We start from the raw sequence: 19,654 nt of genomic DNA on the forward strand, positions 1-19,654 counted from the left end.
TCTACAAGGATCACTCCTCTCTGTGGTGTTGTTCATGATTGCCTTTCAATCCTTAAATAACATAATTTTAAGATATAAGCAAATTAACTCTTTAATCTATGCAGATGATGCCATTGCTTTTAGCAATTGTAAGAATACCAACTCACTCAACAATAAGTTTACAGATATTCTTATTGTAAACCAAATATGGGGAAACAATTCCGGTACTACCTTGCTGTAAATAAATTTAAACTCTTTCTTATTTGCAAAAAACAACGCTGTACATATCCAGTACTATTTTTCAATAACATAGACATAGAACTCGTACCATTTCTTTAAATTGGCCTCACTATTGATAAACGATTCACATTCAAACAACATTGTATAGAACTGAGGATGAAACCTAACTATAGTCTAAAATTCTTAACAACTAAGCGCTTATTAATTCACCCCACAACACTTATACAAGCAACGAGAGCCTTGATGCTGTCCAAAATCAAATATGGCCTCCCTATCTATGGATGGTGTGCGCCATCTAACCTAAATAAGATCTTACCTCCTTGTCACACTGCTGTGAGATGGAGCATTGGCGCCTTTTCAACGATCCCAAAGAAATGCTTCCCGGCCGAAGCCGGATTACCCGATATTAAAACCAGAGTAGCCCAAACCACTTTTCAGCTGATACAAAAACCTTTTAAATTTTAACTGCCTTAAATGCAATGTTATGACTTTTGATAGAGTACTCCTACGTTTATCAGTTACTTTCTTAAAAATACGCCACTTGACAGTATATATTCAGTGTTCTTGGGTTTTTAAAGCGTTGGTGAAAAGAATTTGATGACCCTTATACGACCAAATTGTTATTAACCTCACTTGTCCGTCCTATTTTGGAATATTGTTCGTCGGTTTGGAGTCCACAATATCAAGTGCACATCGACCGTATTGAGTCGGTACAAAAAAAATGTTAGTTTGAACTGGGATCAAAACGTAAGGCTACCTTCCTACCAGAGTAGATTAAAATTGCTTAATTTACCTACACTTGTAAATCGTAGAATAATGCTTGGTACTATTTTTATACAAAATCTTAAATGAAAAGGGTTGGCTTTATCGAGTGGTATAGGTTTTATTAAGGATAATGAGGTTGAATATAATATTATATTTCCAATTGTAACGTAAAGCGCTCTGCACACGTTCTGCTCTTGAGTACGACTCTATCTCGACTATTCTATAGTTACAATGTCAACACTATTCTAGGGCAGATGATTATATTCTAAAATAGGCTCTGTTCACATATAAGAGGCGTCATTGATTCTGCCGATTTTTCAACCGCCTATCATTCAATCATTCCTCTAAATTTGCCACGATGTTTATAAAAATTTTTTCTGCACGAGCCGTTTTGCGTTCTATGTAAAAACTATAAAAAACTTTATAGTTTAATTTGCCTTTCAACTTCTATCCCGGTACTAAAAACTATAATTTTACCTCATTTGCTTCATTCTTAGTTGTGCCTTTTTTTTCATTTGCGAACCTGCCTCGCGAACTCGTAAGCGTAACCAGCACGTGCTTGGTTTCGTTGGGCTACTCCTTAGTACTGTTTAAAGTGCATCAACGTCCATATTTAAAAAAAAATTAATTGGTAAAAATTTAAGACAAAATAAAAATGGGTGCATTTTTCCCACATCATCTGTAGTTCAGTTCAGATTAGCCGTATTGGGGACAGAATTACAGTTCTTCTAAAAAAATACCTAATCAAAGATACGTAATCAAAGTATTTTTGGCACAACCCTTAAAAATAAGTCTACGTATGGAGTGAATTTCAGGTCCGCTTGCTCATTGCCACCGGGCACCTTCAGTTGATCTCCTTCAGCACGTTTATTCTTCCGCTTCATTGCCTTGTTTTGGGAATACAAAAGCCAGCTTGGAACTATTATCAAAGCTGTTGGAGCCATTCCAGAAATATGAGCTTGTCAGAGACCTCATTACTAGTGGTTTGTGTTTGTTGCGTCATACTCTTTTGCCGTTACTTTGTATTACTTTTTTTTATTATTGTGTTCCGATTGAAATAAGACGAATGATCGGGTTGAGTTTAAATGCCCTAGTGATATGATTCGGCCCTGCTATTTCTATATTCTTATATGTTATTGCTTACATTTTAACAGAGGGTTTTTATTAAGTGTTTTGGAGTAGATAGAGAAGGATTGTAGAATGATTGGGATGGTTGGAAATCTATCAAAACAAAGTGAATTTTTGGTTAAATGTAGTAGCTTTTAGTTTATTTTTTAAGAAGTTGACATAGAACCGTACCCACAATACGACCGTGTAATAGTTTGCAGGTCTCTTTGCTTCTTTTTTTTTTGTAACGGCTGTTTTTACTGAAAACCCGTCCTTTATGTTTTTACCTACAAAAGTTTTGAAAGTTTGGACTAAGTTTTCCGCAAGCTAATTTTATGCTACGTTGTAAGGAGCTGTTGTGAGGTTAATAATACCACGCTGAAGGTTTTTAGGTTGTGGGCCATTACCACCGCCTTTTTTTTGGGAAACCCAATCGCAAATGTGGCTGTAAGCGCTGATATGCCCTTTTGGAATGATAAAAGTATACGGAGAAGGCCTGTATTAGTTGTTGGTAGTACGTTTTTCATTTTTCAGTTCCTTTTTTAAAGTTTGGAAACGTTGGGCACACGGATAATTCCGCTGATCTGTCTATTATCACACCATTGATTTGTGTAAGTATGGATTCCAACAAATTTTGATGTTTTTTCAACAACTGCGCAATTTCCTACTGTTAAGCTAATAATTTACTGTTGTTTTATTTCTCTTTTTTGTTTTTATTTCTCTTTTGATCACTAAAGCTATAGTCTACCGTCATGAAATTCGCCATGCTTGCCGCACCTTAACTTTTTTGCTCTTGTTATCAGGAAATGTTGTGTTCGGATTGTATTGAGACGACAGATCGGGTTTATTTTGGTTTATATTTTGGTATGTTAGTGCCTAAATTTGAACATTTTATCTATATACCGTAAAGTAAGTTTCAGATGTCAAATTTCGTAATTAAAATAAATAAAACCTGCGCTTTTTCTTTCCGGGTTCTTTTCATTATAACAGCATCAAAATGCTTCTTGTGAGTCAAGTAAATTCAATACAATTCTGAGCGGACTCCCACCATCTACCATAAAGAAAATTTTGAAACGGTATACAAAATGTCACTTATATGTAAAAATCGCAGAAGTGATTTCAATAACAAATCCAAGAAGAATTAAACAAATGCAAATTGGCCTTGCAGTAATTAAAATGTTATGGGTCAATTAATAATTTTTTTAAACCATGTTTTTGTAATTAATAAAATATTTGGTTATTTTTAAGTTGTTTTAAAAAATTACCTTTTTTGAGAATACAAAAAATTAAAGAGTTTTGTGACTTTTTTCATACTTAAGGCGGGAATTTGTTTTCGTTCATAGAAATAACAAAGGTGAACGCTTTGGTTTAATCCATCGACTATTATATACCCGTTACTCAACTAGCAAAAGGGAGAAGATCTGCAGGCTGCAAGTCAAATTTTTTTCGACGTCACGGAGTGCTACCTAGTGGCAATGACTTTATTTGGTAATCATTTCTAATAAAATGCCCTTTTTAAACCATTTTTTACGACAATCGACAGGAATGCAGTTTCACTGCTTTGGGCGGTTTGCTCAAACAAACTTGCGCTGCGCAGGAATAGTGATTGTTTGTTCCCAACCAAAGAAGGCACTTCTAGTCACGCCGCAGGACAAGGGGGTTGTAGTGATCCCGTTGTCGCTGGCACGCCTTTATGGCAGGACGATCGCGTCACGACGATGGACGGAGAGGCGATGCGGGCACTGCGCTGAAGTTTAAGCTACCGGACGTTAACTGCTAGCAGGGATGTGTTACGAGGCCTACAACCGAGGTAGTACAACCGAGGAGTTATGAGTGCGTCGATAACTGATTTGTTCTTAAGTTTGTACTAGTTTATACTCGTATACTATTTAGAACACGGAAGCTAACTGACATGAGTTATATTCTAGAGTAGGTGAGAGGTTGGATCGGCTGACACTGCAACAATGTGCTGACCGCTTTTGTGGGTCAGTGCGCCGTCGGGTTAGTGAGACTTTGAGTCAACCGTTGACATTAAATATAATATGTTGATCAGCTATTCTCATAGCCAGTGGGTGACGCTGAGTGCCGGGTACTGATTTGTTGGGTGCTGGTCATGTTGAGCACCCTTGTGTGCGAACAGTAATCATTCCTCCAAACTCCAACTTTCTTGCTTTAAAAGTTTCCAAGAACACTATAGACAGACGGTCATGGGTAAATCGATTTGTCTAGTGATTCTGATCAAAAATGTTCATATGGGCCATTTAAAGGAATGCATAAAACAATAGACTTTAATTTTTATAAAGAACTTTTCTTGTTATTGTTTCTGATATTTTAATTGTGCATTAATCTTGATTTCATCGTATTTGTAATTTTTAAGTTATATTAAAAAATGTTATAATTGCTCCGGGTTTTACGAAACTCTATTGAACCCTTCATTTGATTTTGGCAAATTAAAACGCATTATTTTAAAAAAGTTTTCAAATAATGTGACTAAAAAGGTAAGGTCAATCCAAATATTGACTCTAAAGTGATTTGTTCCCTCTAAACGTGTAATTCAGTATTAAGTGTGTAAAGAAGGGGAGCGTAAACCACTGCAGCAGGAGTTTGTAAATGTTCGTGAGCTAAATAGGACGAAATTGTGTATTGAATTGAGGCCTTGGAGATTTGGGTAGAATTGACGGAGTACTCGAACCACTGTTTCGATGTGTGATGCCGATTTTGGAAATTAGACAGTTGTAAGCGCATTTACAATCCCGGAATTGATGACTGCTTGCAAAGCAGCTGAAACACAACTGTTTCCTTTGGATATAGGCTAAGCGGTCGTCTACCATTATTTGTAGGAAAAGTGCACATATGGTTGGAAACAAATTTCAAAAAACGATGTCTGTTAAAGAAATTTTATCCTTTCACTGATTTGTACCAAAAAACCAAAAATTATCTACAGCCTATTCACTACAAGAAAAATTGACTTGTGTTAAAATAATTGCATAAAAAATGTATATTCATTACGTTAAAATAATAATAAACTTATAAAAACAAATAAAATAAAATACTTTATTTTCTAATAAGGGCGAGCGAGAAGCAAGGCTGCTGAAAATATCAGAGGGCTTATTACATTAAATTCGATATCTTGATAACAAAAAATGGCCCCAACTTAAAAAGAAACGATTGGAGGTGATATTTAAATATTAAAAAAAATTTACAATTTTTTAAAATGTAAAGGTTTGAGAGGATTTTATGTTATAGCTATGAAATCAATCGAATAACTACAGATGGAGATATATAGAATAGTTTTATTTTTTACCGACTTAAAAACTTTCCAAATAAAAAATTGTATTATATGTAAAAAAGGTTCAGGCAAATACAAAATTTCTACTTAAAAAAGGTGTTTGGCTTGTAAAAGAACGGCCCATATCTTGGTTCTTCTTCGAACACAGATCGCATCCTTTGGGTTTCCGAACTTCCCTTGTGTTAAATGAATTTATTTTTGACAATTCTGCCTCGATTAGTGTCTTTAGACTGGACATGGAGGAAATTGGCAGATAGGAAGCTATCGACTATCAAGCTCAAGCCACGTAGGAATTTTGGCTTAATTTTGGATGGATTGGTCCCATTATGGGAGCGTGAGCTTTGGTTCTTTTGTCGAGCACATATACACCAGGATAGGATTTAAATGTCTCAACATAAATGCCGGCAAATTGTAAGGAAGTTAAGCAACCTTGAAAACTGGGTTGGAGTTCCTTTAAGACAGCTCCATACTCCTGTGCTATGGATTGCACAATAGACGCTCAGTTATTTTTTTCATGCTGAGAAAACTCCGTCTTTGGTGAGTGGGGATTTTGAAAATATGGAATGAGCTTCGACACTTGTTGAATTTAAGTGGAATTATTTTTCAACGGGCGTTTTACTATATTGTCTATAAATATCGCCGTGAAAAGCTCCCGGAAAATCGGCCAGCAAAGATAATTACCAGAAAAAAACTCTGCGTCCATAGGAAGAAGCAGACAGCCATTAGAATTTGAACTTTAGGCACATGCTGTTGGAGCTGAGAAACATGGGAGGAGCCCTGTTGGATTTGTTCTAGAGCTCAGCGGCAAACTTTTCATAAATAAAGTACGTATTCCACAAGAAATTGAAATGCTAGAGTTTTACACGCTAATAAGGTTGGGGAAGGTGCCCCATGAGCGTTCACAGTGTCCTCAAAATGGATCAGACTATAAACATATAGATCTATAGATATAGATAGATATATAGATATGAATATATAGATCTAGATAGATATATATATATAAATATATAGCTCAGATGAATGAAATTTCGTAATAAATAGGCACTTTAACTTTAACAAATAATAAAATTTGGATCGAAGGATCAAAATATTGGGGCAGAGGTGGCTTGATCATTGAGAACTAGAAAAGCATAACGCTCCGGAGCGGAGCGGCGATTTGGGGGAAAATGGAGAGGGATAGCAGAGGGCAGTGTGAGCGATCAAAATGCCTCCAGAAATTTAACGCCCCTTTGGCGTGAATGGGTATTTCTACTACTTTCTACTACTTTATGGGTATTTCCTCGTTTGCTTCGACCTGCGGGATCAATTCTTTATTTACTCTTACCTTAGCGATGGCGGAACAAAAAGTAACGAGTCAGAAAGTGTTCCTAGAATATACACCCAGAACCTTTGTAGCCTTTCTAAGATGGCCAACGTTTCGAGTTTGTAGCTACGGTATCTTTTTTCAGCGTCAGTACAGAGCCTTATAAAGTCGTGCAGAACTAAACTAACAGAAAAAAGTTTTCTGTTGAATTTAAATGTTTAAAATGTCAGCTGTTCCATCAGCTGTTTTTCAATTTGCCAAATTGCCAGGTTGTGTTTACCAAAGATTATGTTTGAAATTAGGGAAAATGGGAAAAATAAACCAAAAATGTAAACTATTAGAACTTCTAAAAGGCATCTGATATCCGTTATTTACATATTTTATACGATTGCACGTAGGATGGTTATTTGTTGTTTTATTCCATTATTTAGATATTTCTTTTTATAGAGGAATCATTTTCTGAACAAGAGTTTAATAGAAACACTAGTACTCTGTTTAAGCTCTGCTGAAGTGTTTCGATAAGGGCTCGAAATTTCTGAACTCACAAACAACTTATTTATTTATGCAACATGTCGAACGTTGACAAAAGTCGTTTTAAACAGTTTATGCGGATGATCTGGCCAACGTTTGAAATATTGTTAACCCAACACAATCTGATGAAGTCTTTACTTTCATACGATCTAAACTGAAACTCCGTGAGAAGGTACCATTGACGATAGTTTTGTATCGCATTGGCTCTTAAGGAGAAAAACAAAAACATAAAAACATAAGGTCCTTAAGAGCCAATGCGATACAAAACTATCGTCAACGGTACCTTCACAGGGAGTTTCGTTGCATAAATAAATATGTTGTTTATGAGTACAAAAAAAGCTCTTTCTTTGCTTTTTCACTCCCTCTCTGATTAAGAACGTTATGTTTCCTTTTCCTGCATGCACATGCGTACCCTTACTACTTGCTTGCAGACAACGAGAACGTGCGGTTGTGTTAGGGTAATCGATGACCCTTCAGTTCCAAAAAATAAGTTTCCTTTGGGAATCCCCTTGGGTTTCCGGAGGAACATGTCAGCTTGCACGGGGAAACAACATGGGACGCCCCATATAGAAAATTACACTAGTCGACATAAGTATTTTGACATAAAGAAAAGGGAAATATTCTCTAAGCTTGATCTTGCTTCGTTTAACTTTTGGTATCAATGGAAAGGTAATTTAAATTCCCCTGAAGGGGAAACGTCCCAGGGAATTCACTTTGGAAATTCTGAATTTTTCCAAAGAGTTTCACCTGTGAAATCCCTTGCAAGGGAATCGTCCCACGGAAATCACTTCGGAAATTCTTGATTTTTCCATTGAGTTTTCCATTTTCAAAATGTTGAATTTAAAATATATACATATTCATATCCATTTTAGTATATTTTATTTTAATTATAGCATTTAAATTTTTTGTGGAATTAGAATTATTGTTCGAAATCTATATTTCGTTTTGATAATTTGTTTTTAATGTTTGTCATTGCTCCTAAAAAATATGCGCATGTGTTTAAAAAATGTGTTTTACTTGTATTACTTTATTTACTTTTCAGACTGTGTAAAACCCTTTGAGGGATTTCATCACGCCACCTTCGGGTAACGGAACCAGATATTTCTGGGTTATGTTATAACACCTAAAAAATTTTAAAAAGGGACGTTCATTAAACGTGGATTAACGCACAACATCTTCAATTGCAGGAAGCTGACTTAATTTTTAAAAAATATCACTTTTGTTAATAAATTAAAATGTGTCGCAGCGCACACTTTAAACAGCCGCTCCTTCTCCTTTCATAAATGCACCAGGTCTTCCTCTTCTTTTGGTTTTGGAGAGGTACAAAACAAAAGGACCGGCCGAAAGCTGTCTCTCCGGGAGCCGCGGGCAGGCAGAGTATCAGACACAGAAAGAGAGGGTAATCTCCAAAGATCTACCTGTCTTTTTGGCCGGACCACTTTCGTCGACACTCTTCTACACTGCTCCGAATTCTCCGCGTCGATAGCAGCATACAGTTTTAGGCAGAAAAGAAAAACAAAAAAGCTTTTTGCGCTCGGACATGTTCCGGTGAGCCTACTGCGGAACTGAAGGAAAGGGACAAATTAATACGGAAACTGAGGAAGTGAAGAGAGCATAAAGAAATACAAATAGAATATTTGACTTACTCTTTTTTAGTTTTTACCAACAATGGGAAGTCGGCTAAGGAGATTTTAAACAATTTGGATACTATTTACGAGCCTGGAACTTGCATTACGCAAACAATTATTGTCTCTAAAATTGAAGGGTGATACTCCGCTAGTGAATCACTTTCGTTGATTTGATGATTTAGCTACTGAGTTATTTGAAGCAGGAGCCAAGATAAATTAAATGGAAAAAGTTTCTTATTGGCTACTAACACTTCCAACTATCTATGATAAAGTAATCACTGCGTTAGAAACTCTTTCCGAGAACAATTTAACATTAGCCTTTGTAAAAACACGGCTTCTCGATCATGAATTTAAACAAAAAGGAGTTAGGAAGGACACAACTGCTAAAGTGTTGCAAGCTATGAATAATCGAAAGCCTAGGGATAGCACACACAAAAACAAAATTGTGAAGAAACAATTTCAGAACAAGGAAGAACGCTAGCTTCTCAGCTTTCATACGGACAGACGGACAGATCGACTCGGCTAGTGATCCTTATCAAGAATACTCGTATATATACTTTATGGGGTCGGAAACGATTCCTTCTGCCTGTTACATACTTTCCGACCAATTTTGTATACCCTTTTACTCTACGAGTAACGGGTATAATAAATCAAAGCCTAATCTAAAGTATTTTAATTGCGGCAAAAATGGAGTTTGTCTTAATTAATTTATTATTATATAATACAAGGGTGGTCCAGTAACTACTTAGCCTCCAAAAGAAAAGTGAAAATGTTGGAAAATTGGCGATTTTTTTTCCACATAATCTCCTTTTAGTTCGATACACTTGACCCAGCGATGCAGAACAGGCCTCTGTGGCTGGTGAAGTCCACTGTTTTCAACTGTTCCTTGGTCTCTAGTGTGTACCAGTGGATCCATGTTTTATCGACGGTCATGCCTATTGTCTCAGCTATCCAGCGTATCTTCATTCAGCGGTTCGCCAATACGAGATCGTGGATTTTTGTCACGTTATCCTCCGTGGTTGGGGCACCTGGGCGTGGCTCTTTAAAAACCGACGAGCGACCACGTTGATACCCGTTAAACCAATTTTTGACGGTCGCCATCAAATGAGAAGATTCACCGTACACAGCATACAAGCGCTCTTTGATTTCGCAGCGCGATCTCTCTTCTAAAAACAAAAATCTAATCACAGACCTATATTACTCTTTCTCCATTTTTCTAAAATCAACAGACACGTCCGATAACACACGCAGTTGACGATGTGGTAATGCCACCAGTAATTCTGAATGTATGTCTATATTTTGAACTTTTCCTTCCATGCCATTTCATTGATATAAAAATTGATAGAAAAGATTATCAAATTTGTCTCAGTCAATCTGCTTATATTTCACATTTTTTGAAACGATTGAGATTAATAGAAGAAATAATACAAGTATGTATTTAAAATGTTTGGAAATTGTTAAATTTTCTGGATTACTATGAAACAAAAATCAGTTTCTGCTTCATCTACCGAAGCCGAATATATGGCCTTATTTAAAGGTTTTAGAGAAGCATTGTGGTTAAAGTCATTAATAAATGAAATTACATTTAAATTAAATGGTCCAATAGATATTTGTGAAGACAACCAAAGTTGTATTAGTAATAATCCAATCTAATTATCCTGTTTGCCACAAGAGATCGAAGCACTTAGATATTAAGTATTATTTTACGTGGAAACAAATTGAAAATAAACTAAGTATATCCACCGATTTACAATACAATATATTAACGAAGACACTACCAACAGCTAGATTCACTGCACTGCCGGACCAATTAGGGCTAACTGGATCTTCAGCCTGATTATGCAGTTCTTGGTAAATGATAATTACCATTAAAAGACAAACTGGATCCCGTGGCATATATGTGTATATTTAACAATAATTGAATTGAATTATTTTTTGTTCGTCTTTAATTTGTATCAGTGTAACTTTTGAGGTGGAGTGTTGTCACAATGATACACATACACATTGTGTGTGTGGGAAGGGGACAATAAAAACATCTAAGAGAGAGCCAAAGCTTTCTTTTGACTTTGTTCTCTCCCTCTCTGCCTAAACTTTTTGTTTCTTTTTTCTGCATGCACATGCGTACTCTTACAATATGCTTGCAGACAACGAAAGCTTCTGGTTATATAAAATAAAAAACAATTAAAACAAGAATTTAGGCGTTTTTGAATTATTGATTTATAAAAAAATAATTTCAAAGTACATATGCAAAATATTTGAGTACTGAAATAAATTCACAATGTTTAATTTTTATTTAAATGTGTAATTATATTTATACTTTTGCAGAGGGTATTATTATTTCAGTCAGAAGTTTGCAACGCAGTGAAGGAGTCGTTTCAGACCCCATAAAGTATATATCAGCACGTCCGTCTGTTCGTCCGCCTGTCCGTCTGTTTCTACAAAAACTTGTCTTTCAGTTTTAAAGCTAAAATCCAAGCTTAGAAGGTTAGATGTTAAAAAACACCAAAGATATAATTTTTTCATATTATTTTTCCGCCAATTTTCTGATCGTTCTTATGAAAGCTATACAATATAGTCGTCCGATTTTGATAAAATTTAATTACAAATTTAGAACAAATAAAAAAATGTACATAATTTCCTAGCTAAGAAGGTTATTTGTTTTAAAACACCAAAGATATAATTTTTTCATATTTTCCGACTAATTTTCCGTTCCTATGGCAGCTATATAATATAGTCGCCCAATTTTGATCAAATGTAATTCCAAAATCAAAGCCAATTAAAAAATGTTATTTCCAAGCGTAGGAGGTTATAAATTAAAAAACACCGAAAATATAATTTTTCAATATTCTTTTACCACTTATTTCCGATTGTTCCTATGGGGGCTATATGATATAGTCGTCCGATTTAATTCGAAATGCAGAACTAATTTAAAAATGTTATATCCAAGCTTAGAAAGGTATATGTTAAAAAACACCGAAGATATCCTTTTTTTTACATTTTTTCCCCGATAGTTCCTATAGGAGCTATAAGATATTATTATCCGATCCGGCTGGGTCCAACCTATATACTACTACCTGCAATGAAAAGAAGACTTTTGGTAAAGTTTCAGCCCGATAGCTTTAAAACGGAGAGACTAGTTTGCGTAGAAACGGAGGGACAGACGGCCAGACACAAAATCATTCAACCAAATTTTATTTTCAAAGAAAAACAAAAAAAGCAAGCTAAACTCAGTATTCTATCTCATAAGTGAATTAAGCGATTTAATCAAAATTAATTATAGCCATATTTAATCATAATCATTTTTATCTATAAGTCACGAATGAAAATAAATACATATGTACATATATAACTCATACCAAAAATAATATAACCGATTAAAAATTGAAAAAATAAAATCAAAAAGCGATAGTTTTAAAACTAGCTTTAATGGGGAATATGGAAATGTTTTAATGTGTAAAATTAAAGCATTTCAAGTCGACTCGAAGATCATATAAAATATATGAACCCATTACAATTGTAATGGCCTCCCCGTGGTGTTCCCTGGGTACCGGTTATGTACAATTATATTAGATAATATTGAATATGATGATGTTTATCTTAGTTTTTTTGATATCCACTTCACGCCGAAGTGACTTCTGGATGTGTCGTCGAAGTAACTTCTGAAAGTGTCGCCGAAGTGACTTTGAGAAGTGCCGCCGAAGTGGCACATTTCTTACCGACGGGAGTGACTTCCGCGATCCGAATGCGATATCTACGAAGTCACTTCTGGAAGTTACTTAGAAGTGACTTAACAGACGCTTGTAGAAGATACCAGAAGGGCGCCATTGGAAATCTTGAAAATCTTGAATATAAAAACTTGTTTTTACATGTTAGTCAAAATATTGCATTTATTGCTTATTGCTTTGAGCACTTGTAAACACGGTCCTTGGCATATCGGAAATGCTGCTTTACAATTTTATTTATGTCCAGCTCCGTTCACATAAGAAATTTAATAATAACCATTTCTAAAATAAACAGCAAAATTTTTTTATATTTAAAATAAAAATAAATTTGGAGGAATTACCTTTTATAATTAGGTGGAGAATCTTTGAATGTTTATTTCACTGCAATCAAGCCAGGTAATGTAAAAATATCTTGAAGTAATCGTACAGCTTCACGTAAATTCGCACTCTTCGTTGAGTTGGAAATTTTAATGTGTTATACAATTTTAAAAATTACGAAAAACAAAGCAACACACAAATTTTATAGAAAACTGGACTGATCACAAGCAAAGTGCAATAAAACTGACGCTCGGTCGAAAAACAACAGCGTAGGTAAAAAGGAAGAGGAATTTTCAGAAATAAAGGGTAACGGCACTTATCGTGTCCTCCTTTTTCCCAGTAACTTTCTTTTTGTATCGTCTAACTATCGTCCAGAAGTGTCTCAGAAGTTACTTCTTCGCGATCGCGAGATAGCGACCTTTTTTGTTTTTGTAAAATGTGTGCTATCTTCTAACTATCGTCCAGAAGTGTCCCAGAAGTTACTTCTTTGCGATCGAAATGTGTGCTATCGCCTTTCTATCTTCCAGAAGTGACTTAGAAGTTACTTCTACGCGATATATGTATATTTTGTTTTTGTAAAATGTGTACTATCGTCTTTCTATCTTCCAGAAGCGACTTAGAAGTGACTTCTGGACGAAAGGCGATAGAATTATCGCCTATTTGCTTGCAGGGTTCTTACGAGTTGTGTTTACTCACACAAGCATGTGAACTCCCTTTTTTGATTTTTAGGCTCTCAACTTTGTACGAGCGGAGAGAGTGAGATTTTCGTCGCCACCAAAAAATGAGCTGCATATAGCAAAACGAACGTATGGTCGTTACTCATCTTAGTCATGTTAGTCAACTTTCGTGTGTTGCCGAATTCACGAAACGGCGTTTATACACAAACGAATCGGCTGAAAGCGTGCAATGATATCGTGAATTCGGCATCGTATAAACACAGTATTAGACATTATATTGGTCTTTGGCTATATCGTCTCGTCTAGTGATGCTGATTAAGAATATGTGTACTTTATGGGGCCGGAAAGGTCTCCTTCGCTGCGTTGCAATCTTCTGACTAAAATCATTATACCCTCTGCAAGGGTATAATAAGAAGAACAAAATTTTAGCTTCGGTGTTTTCTGACATGTTATCTTTTACTAGTGGGAAGTCATGTTTTTTATTTTAAAAATATCAAAATAAATTTAATATAAATCGTACGACACTAACATATGTATGTCAAAAAAACAAGAAATAATAAAATAATAAAAACAATCCCTAGAAATTAAATTATTATTAACATTGATTATTTCTTATACCTGCAAAGGTATACAAACTTCGGCTTGATAAAGCAAACTTCCTTTTAGAGTTCATTTTTGAGTTTCTAGGAGCCCTTTCTTCCCGACGTTTTTACGCTTTTCGTATATGTCTTGCAAGCTTTCGAAATGGGAAAATATCTTTTTTAAATAGTTTATAAACATACAATGACTATTTCTTATTGGATTCTCTGTTGAAGCTCTTACTTTTAGCCTAAGTCTCATCCCCCTGCATCAGTTCGGGTTGCGCCACATGATCGCTTTAATGAATTGCGACTTGCAGTAATTAATTTATTTATAATGACTGCACATCAGCATCGTAAATTATCAATCTTCTTCTGGTAAAACTTCTTAGCAGTCGGTTCCCCTGAGAATAAAAGTTTATTAAGTTGTGATTTTTGCTTACTTAAAGTTTCTCTGGGCAGTCCTTTACCCATTCCTAAGCCATTTCCACAAAAATTGCTAAAGATTCCGTTGTCCACTTGAACGGCCTGGCAAACTACCGTTTGCGCCTCACCGAGAAATTAAAATGTCTCTAAAATAAATCAAATTACTTATGAAAATTCAATTTCGAAAATTCGTTTGTCATTTACTTTTTCTGTCATGTTTCTAAGTTCTACTTTACTTTATTTGCATTTTATTTCCAAAGTGGTCTTTCCATAATTCATTTGTTATATCAACGTCATTCGGCGAACCAACATACTCATTCGAAAAACCACTCGTCTGTTACCTGATCGTAATATCTTTCGTAGCTTGCAATTTAATCAGCGCGCTTTTGTGCCAAGGCTATTTATACTTTTAGCACGCAAAGAAAGATAAAATTGTCACATGCACCATTAAAAATTTGAATCCAGTAGGCATAACCAAATGAATCGAAACATCTCAAATAGGTTGATATCCTACTATTGAAGCTTATCTGAGGAGGCTTATACTGGCGACAGTGGTGTCTCCCTTTTGTGCTGCACATTTGTTAATCAACACAGAGTTGAGCTTGCTTTGCCACGGAATCAAACCTATGGTTAAGGTGATCTAAAAACGTTCTTGTGCAATTCATTGAATGATATCCGGGCTCACCTCTCTTGATTCACTTACTCTCATCCCGCAGTGAGAAGTATTTTTTGACTTTTTTCAAACTTGTTTTGCGACATGGGGTGTTTTACAGGTCCAAATTCATTTATACCCCAAAAACTTTTTGTATTCGGATATCGATAAATTGACATGTAGCTGACTTCTTACTGTCCAAATGGTTTCTTCAACAATCATATTATAATCTCTGAATCGAACAGCAGAAAATATGCAAACGGTGCTTCAAGTTGCGTCGGTGACATGGTACCGTATCGATTGTTGCCACCTTGTTATCTTAGTCGACACCTGCTTATTGATTCAACACGTGCTCATAAATTAATCTGGCATTTGAGGGCTTAGGGAAGCGACACAGTTCTCAGAATATGGTAAATAGAATGACGCGCTCTCCAGGTTTACTAGCGCTTCACTTCGCTTCTACACCTAGGGTTCTACGTTCCACCCTAGGATCCGCCTTTCGCATACTGTCCGTGGCGATCCTGAATGGCTTGATCTCTCTTGCATGGCTGTTGCGATGTGGTGACTTGCTTGCTGATGGCAGTGTCCTGCGAATTGCTTTTAGCTGAGTAGCTGGACGTAGGGTGGCTCCTGGTACTCAGGGTCTCGGGCATACGCCGATCCGTGCTCATAAATTAATCTGGCATTTGAGTACCATTCTATAAAATAGTTTTCTTACCGGCACAGAATAGGTACACACTGAATGTTTATTTGTCTGAAGTTCTGAATGATCTTTTTTAACAAGATTTTGGGTAATTGGCAGCTCGTTATGCAACATTATCTTGGACACTATTGATGTTGTCTATAAATGAAATAGTTTCGGCGTTCTCCAATGTTGTATTGAGTGCATCATTACTAGAGTTAAAGTTTCTCGTGCGTCTCTACTTCGTTCAATAAATCCTGCGACTGTTCATCGGTGTGCTCGGACAACTTAAGACGTCTACGAATTTGAACTGCCATTTCGATTTTTTTGTTCAATTTATCTTTAATGAGAAACCATATCATATCAATAGGGAACACGAAAAAGTCTCGTTATAATGATTAGAGAGAACTTTAAAAGATTTCCTTTATAAGATCATTAGTTTAATGTTAATGTTAGATCAAACAACAAAGCACAGGCACATTGAATTGCAGCGTGCCGAATGTAAAAAATTTAGGAAGTCAAGTTTTTTAGTAGATAGTATATTACATTTTTGTCACAATAGTTGATATCAGAACTTTTGATTGTTGAATGTCCGATCTTCACTATATTTTTACCTCCGAAGTTTTGGTTTTAAACAAAAATCATATTATCCATATACTTTCCCGAAATTCGTAAAATTCAAGTTTTTAATGCGGAACTGTTTTTAAGAATTTAATTGATTCCAAGATCCTTTAATGAAATATGTTTTAACGATCTGATTTTGTACAGTCTGCGAAGCGAGATTCGTGCGGCTAGCTCAGTAGATTGTGTGTGTTTATCCCACTAAATTTATGTAAAGTGACCTCCCAGTAGCTCAGTGAAAAGGCACAGAATTCATGGGTTCGTAGTAGGTTTATTGCGGGTAAAATATTATAGGCTGTTTCGTAACTCGGATGGCCTTGATATCGACACTTGTGGCTCTCGGTGTCTTTGACGGTTTTGGTTGCTTCGATGTCCTCTCGCCACGTTGACTTGGCGCTTCAGTTCTGTAGCTCCCTGAAGATCCTTGGTCGCTGCTTGTCCCTGACGCGTTGACTCGGCGACTGCTTGGCAACGACTTAGACTCGAGAGGATCAGCCATGCGGGCTTAGGGAAGCGACACAGTTCTCAGAGTATGGTAAATAGAATGACGCGCTCTCCAGGTTTACTCGCGCTTCACTTCGCTTCTACACCTAGGGTTCTACGTTCCACCCTAGGATCCGCCTTTCGCATACTGTCCGTGGCGTTCCTGAATGGCTTGATCTCTCTTGCATGGCTGTTGCGATGTGGTGTCTTGCTTGCTGATGGCAGTGTCCTGCGAATTGCTTTTAGCTGAGTAGCTGGACGTAGGGTGGCTCCTGGTACTCAGGGTCTCGGGCATACGCCGATCCGGGACTTCAATAGTCGGGTCTAAAGCTCACGGCAGAGCCCAAAAGTCCGGCGGAGTCCCGTTATTCCCTTTTGCACACGGCACATTCGCTCTGGCCATCAAGTCTCCATACTCTCTTTTCATCCTCGGTTCCCAAAGTATTTGGTTCTCCATTATTGGTCTCGAAACTCTCACGTTCTCCAAACTATCAGATGCTCCATCCTTTGTCTCCAAACTCCCTTGCTCTTCAACTTGATCTTTAAATCCTTGATCCTCACCAACCAATCGCCGCGTACCTTGTAAGCGGCCGGCCATGTGCCGCTACTGCTGCTGGTATTTGTGCTCAGCTCCGCCCAATAAATACGCACAAAAAATCTAGTTCTCAGACAGTGTTAGATGTTTTGAACTAGTAAATGTTGCCATTTGTTGACTAATAACTTTGGAACATTTTTTTGGGCTATCATTTTTAAAATTCTACCCGAAATTGTTAGAGTAATTTTCAAAATTAAAAAAGAAAGATTCTAGAAAAAACTTTGAATAAAAAATCTCCTTTCCATAATTTTTATATACCTATTTAATGCTCAGGCAGTGTAAGGTGCCTGAACTAGTAAATGTGGCCAGTTTTGTTGATCAAAAACTTTGGCACGGGTATTTTTACAGCAATGTGGCTTATGCCAAAAGAGGAGGAATCTCAAGGGCTATGCACCTTAAAATTTTAATTAAAAACATTAGAGTCGTTTTAAGAAATCAAAAAGAAGGCTATAAAAATCGAAATAAAAAAATCTTGTAGTAGTTTAAGTTTGCTTTAAGTTACACATTTAGAATTTATTATTCACTTGCTTTTAACTAACTTGTCCGTTCTAATATATTGATACAAAAAACTAGTTCTAGGATTAAGGGGAACCACGCAAAACCTTTGTCGAATCATTGGTTAATAAAAACAAAAAAAACTTTAAACTTAATTTGACAAATCAATATTTCGTTAAGTTCAAATTTCACTTCATTATTTTCTTTAAACTAAGTTCTAAATGAAGTATCAGTTTCAATAGTTTCTTTTGGTTTGTTTTTTTATGTAGTTATAGGATATAGGATATAATTTTTAGTTGCTGAGACCCATTTCATTCTTAGGGAATTTGGCAGCGTGAAAAGGCTTCGTGAGGACATTTGGCTTGGTATTCTGTGGGAATATATTCTAAAACAATTTTTTATTTTCAAATTGTTCTCCTGAGAAATGGTACTTAATATAAAAGTGTGTTGATCGTTTGTGGAGTGTAGGACTAAGAGCTATACTAATGAAACCTTGATTATCTTCTAGTATTTTAATTTGTTTTTTTTTTTAATTCAAATTTTATTCTAGATACTAATGATTTCAACCATAATGTTTCTCTAACTGCTTCGAATAAAGCCATATATTACGCTTCTGTGGAAGAAGCTGCAATTGAACTTTTCTTCTTCGTATTCCAGCAGATTACATTTGAGTCAAACATTTTAAATATAATGCCTGTTCTACTTATTCTATCGGTTTCACTTCCTCCCCAGTCAGAATCAACAAGTCCAATAATTGTATCATAAAAATCTTAATTATTAATGAATGTTGATTTTTTAAGATTTTTCCATAATTCTGAATTGCCTTTGTATATCTACTCAATATACTTATTGCTGTACCTAAATCAGGACGGATAAATAAGGTTAGGTACATCAAACACCCAATCAGATTTCGGCACGGCGCATTGCATTCATCATCTGACTTTAAGGCTTCATAATTTAATTTAGTTGGAAATTTAAAATATTATTAGTGTATGCTGTTTGACTAAGATACAGGTAACCATCTTTCCTTTCTACTTTTTTTGTCTTGTCTCACATAAGTCTGGCATCTAGAAGTTACTCATTAGGAATGTCTTAAAATAAGTCATTGTATCATTGCTCTTTGTTGCAATTACAAGATCATCTACATATAAAAGCACACATTTATTTTTAAGTGTATCCCCATGATCAAGTAAGTAGATACATCTATCCACGGCAGAATTACTGAAGCCAATGCTTTTTAAAACATTTTCAAATGCCTTAAACCAACATCATGCCGCTTGTTCCAATCCATTAATTGATTTATTTAATTTATAGACTTTACCATCTTCATATCAAAATACCATTAAGGAACGCAATCTGAACTTTTAAATGGAATTTATTTGATATGGATAAGATCATGGAGCAAATATCTTATCATAATCTAAAAGATACTAATGAGTGAATCCTCTAGATACCAATCTGGCCTTATATTTTATACGTTCGGCATTCTTATTAACTTTAATAGTAAAACCCACCTACAATCTTTAATGTTTTTATTCAGTTTTTTTGTTTTTTCAGTTTTAT

The 19,654-nt window shown here is 35.7% G+C and overlaps 1 protein-coding gene across 15 annotated transcripts in view; it reads left to right on the forward strand.

The window, feature by feature from the left end:
- The window catches only part of LOC108035588 (uncharacterized), a 401,308-nt gene that overhangs the window by 298,398 nt on the left and 83,256 nt on the right, over positions 1 to 19,654 (forward strand). The window contains exon 6 of one of the 15 annotated variants that reach the window (XM_044092628.2): positions 8,257 to 8,468. The exons of the other annotated variants lie outside the window; for them this stretch is intronic. Within the exon in view, the coding sequence (XP_043948563.1) occupies positions 8,257 to 8,275 (19 nt within the window). The 3' untranslated portion in view covers positions 8,276 to 8,468. Of the gene's footprint in view, positions 1 to 8,256; positions 8,469 to 19,654 lie in introns of those variants that run through there. 15 annotated transcript variants of the gene reach the window in all.

This window comes from Drosophila biarmipes, unplaced genomic scaffold, assembly GCF_025231255.1.
Source record: "Drosophila biarmipes strain raj3 unplaced genomic scaffold, RU_DBia_V1.1 ptg000029l, whole genome shotgun sequence".
NCBI classification, from domain to species: Eukaryota; Metazoa; Arthropoda; class Insecta; order Diptera; family Drosophilidae; genus Drosophila; species Drosophila biarmipes.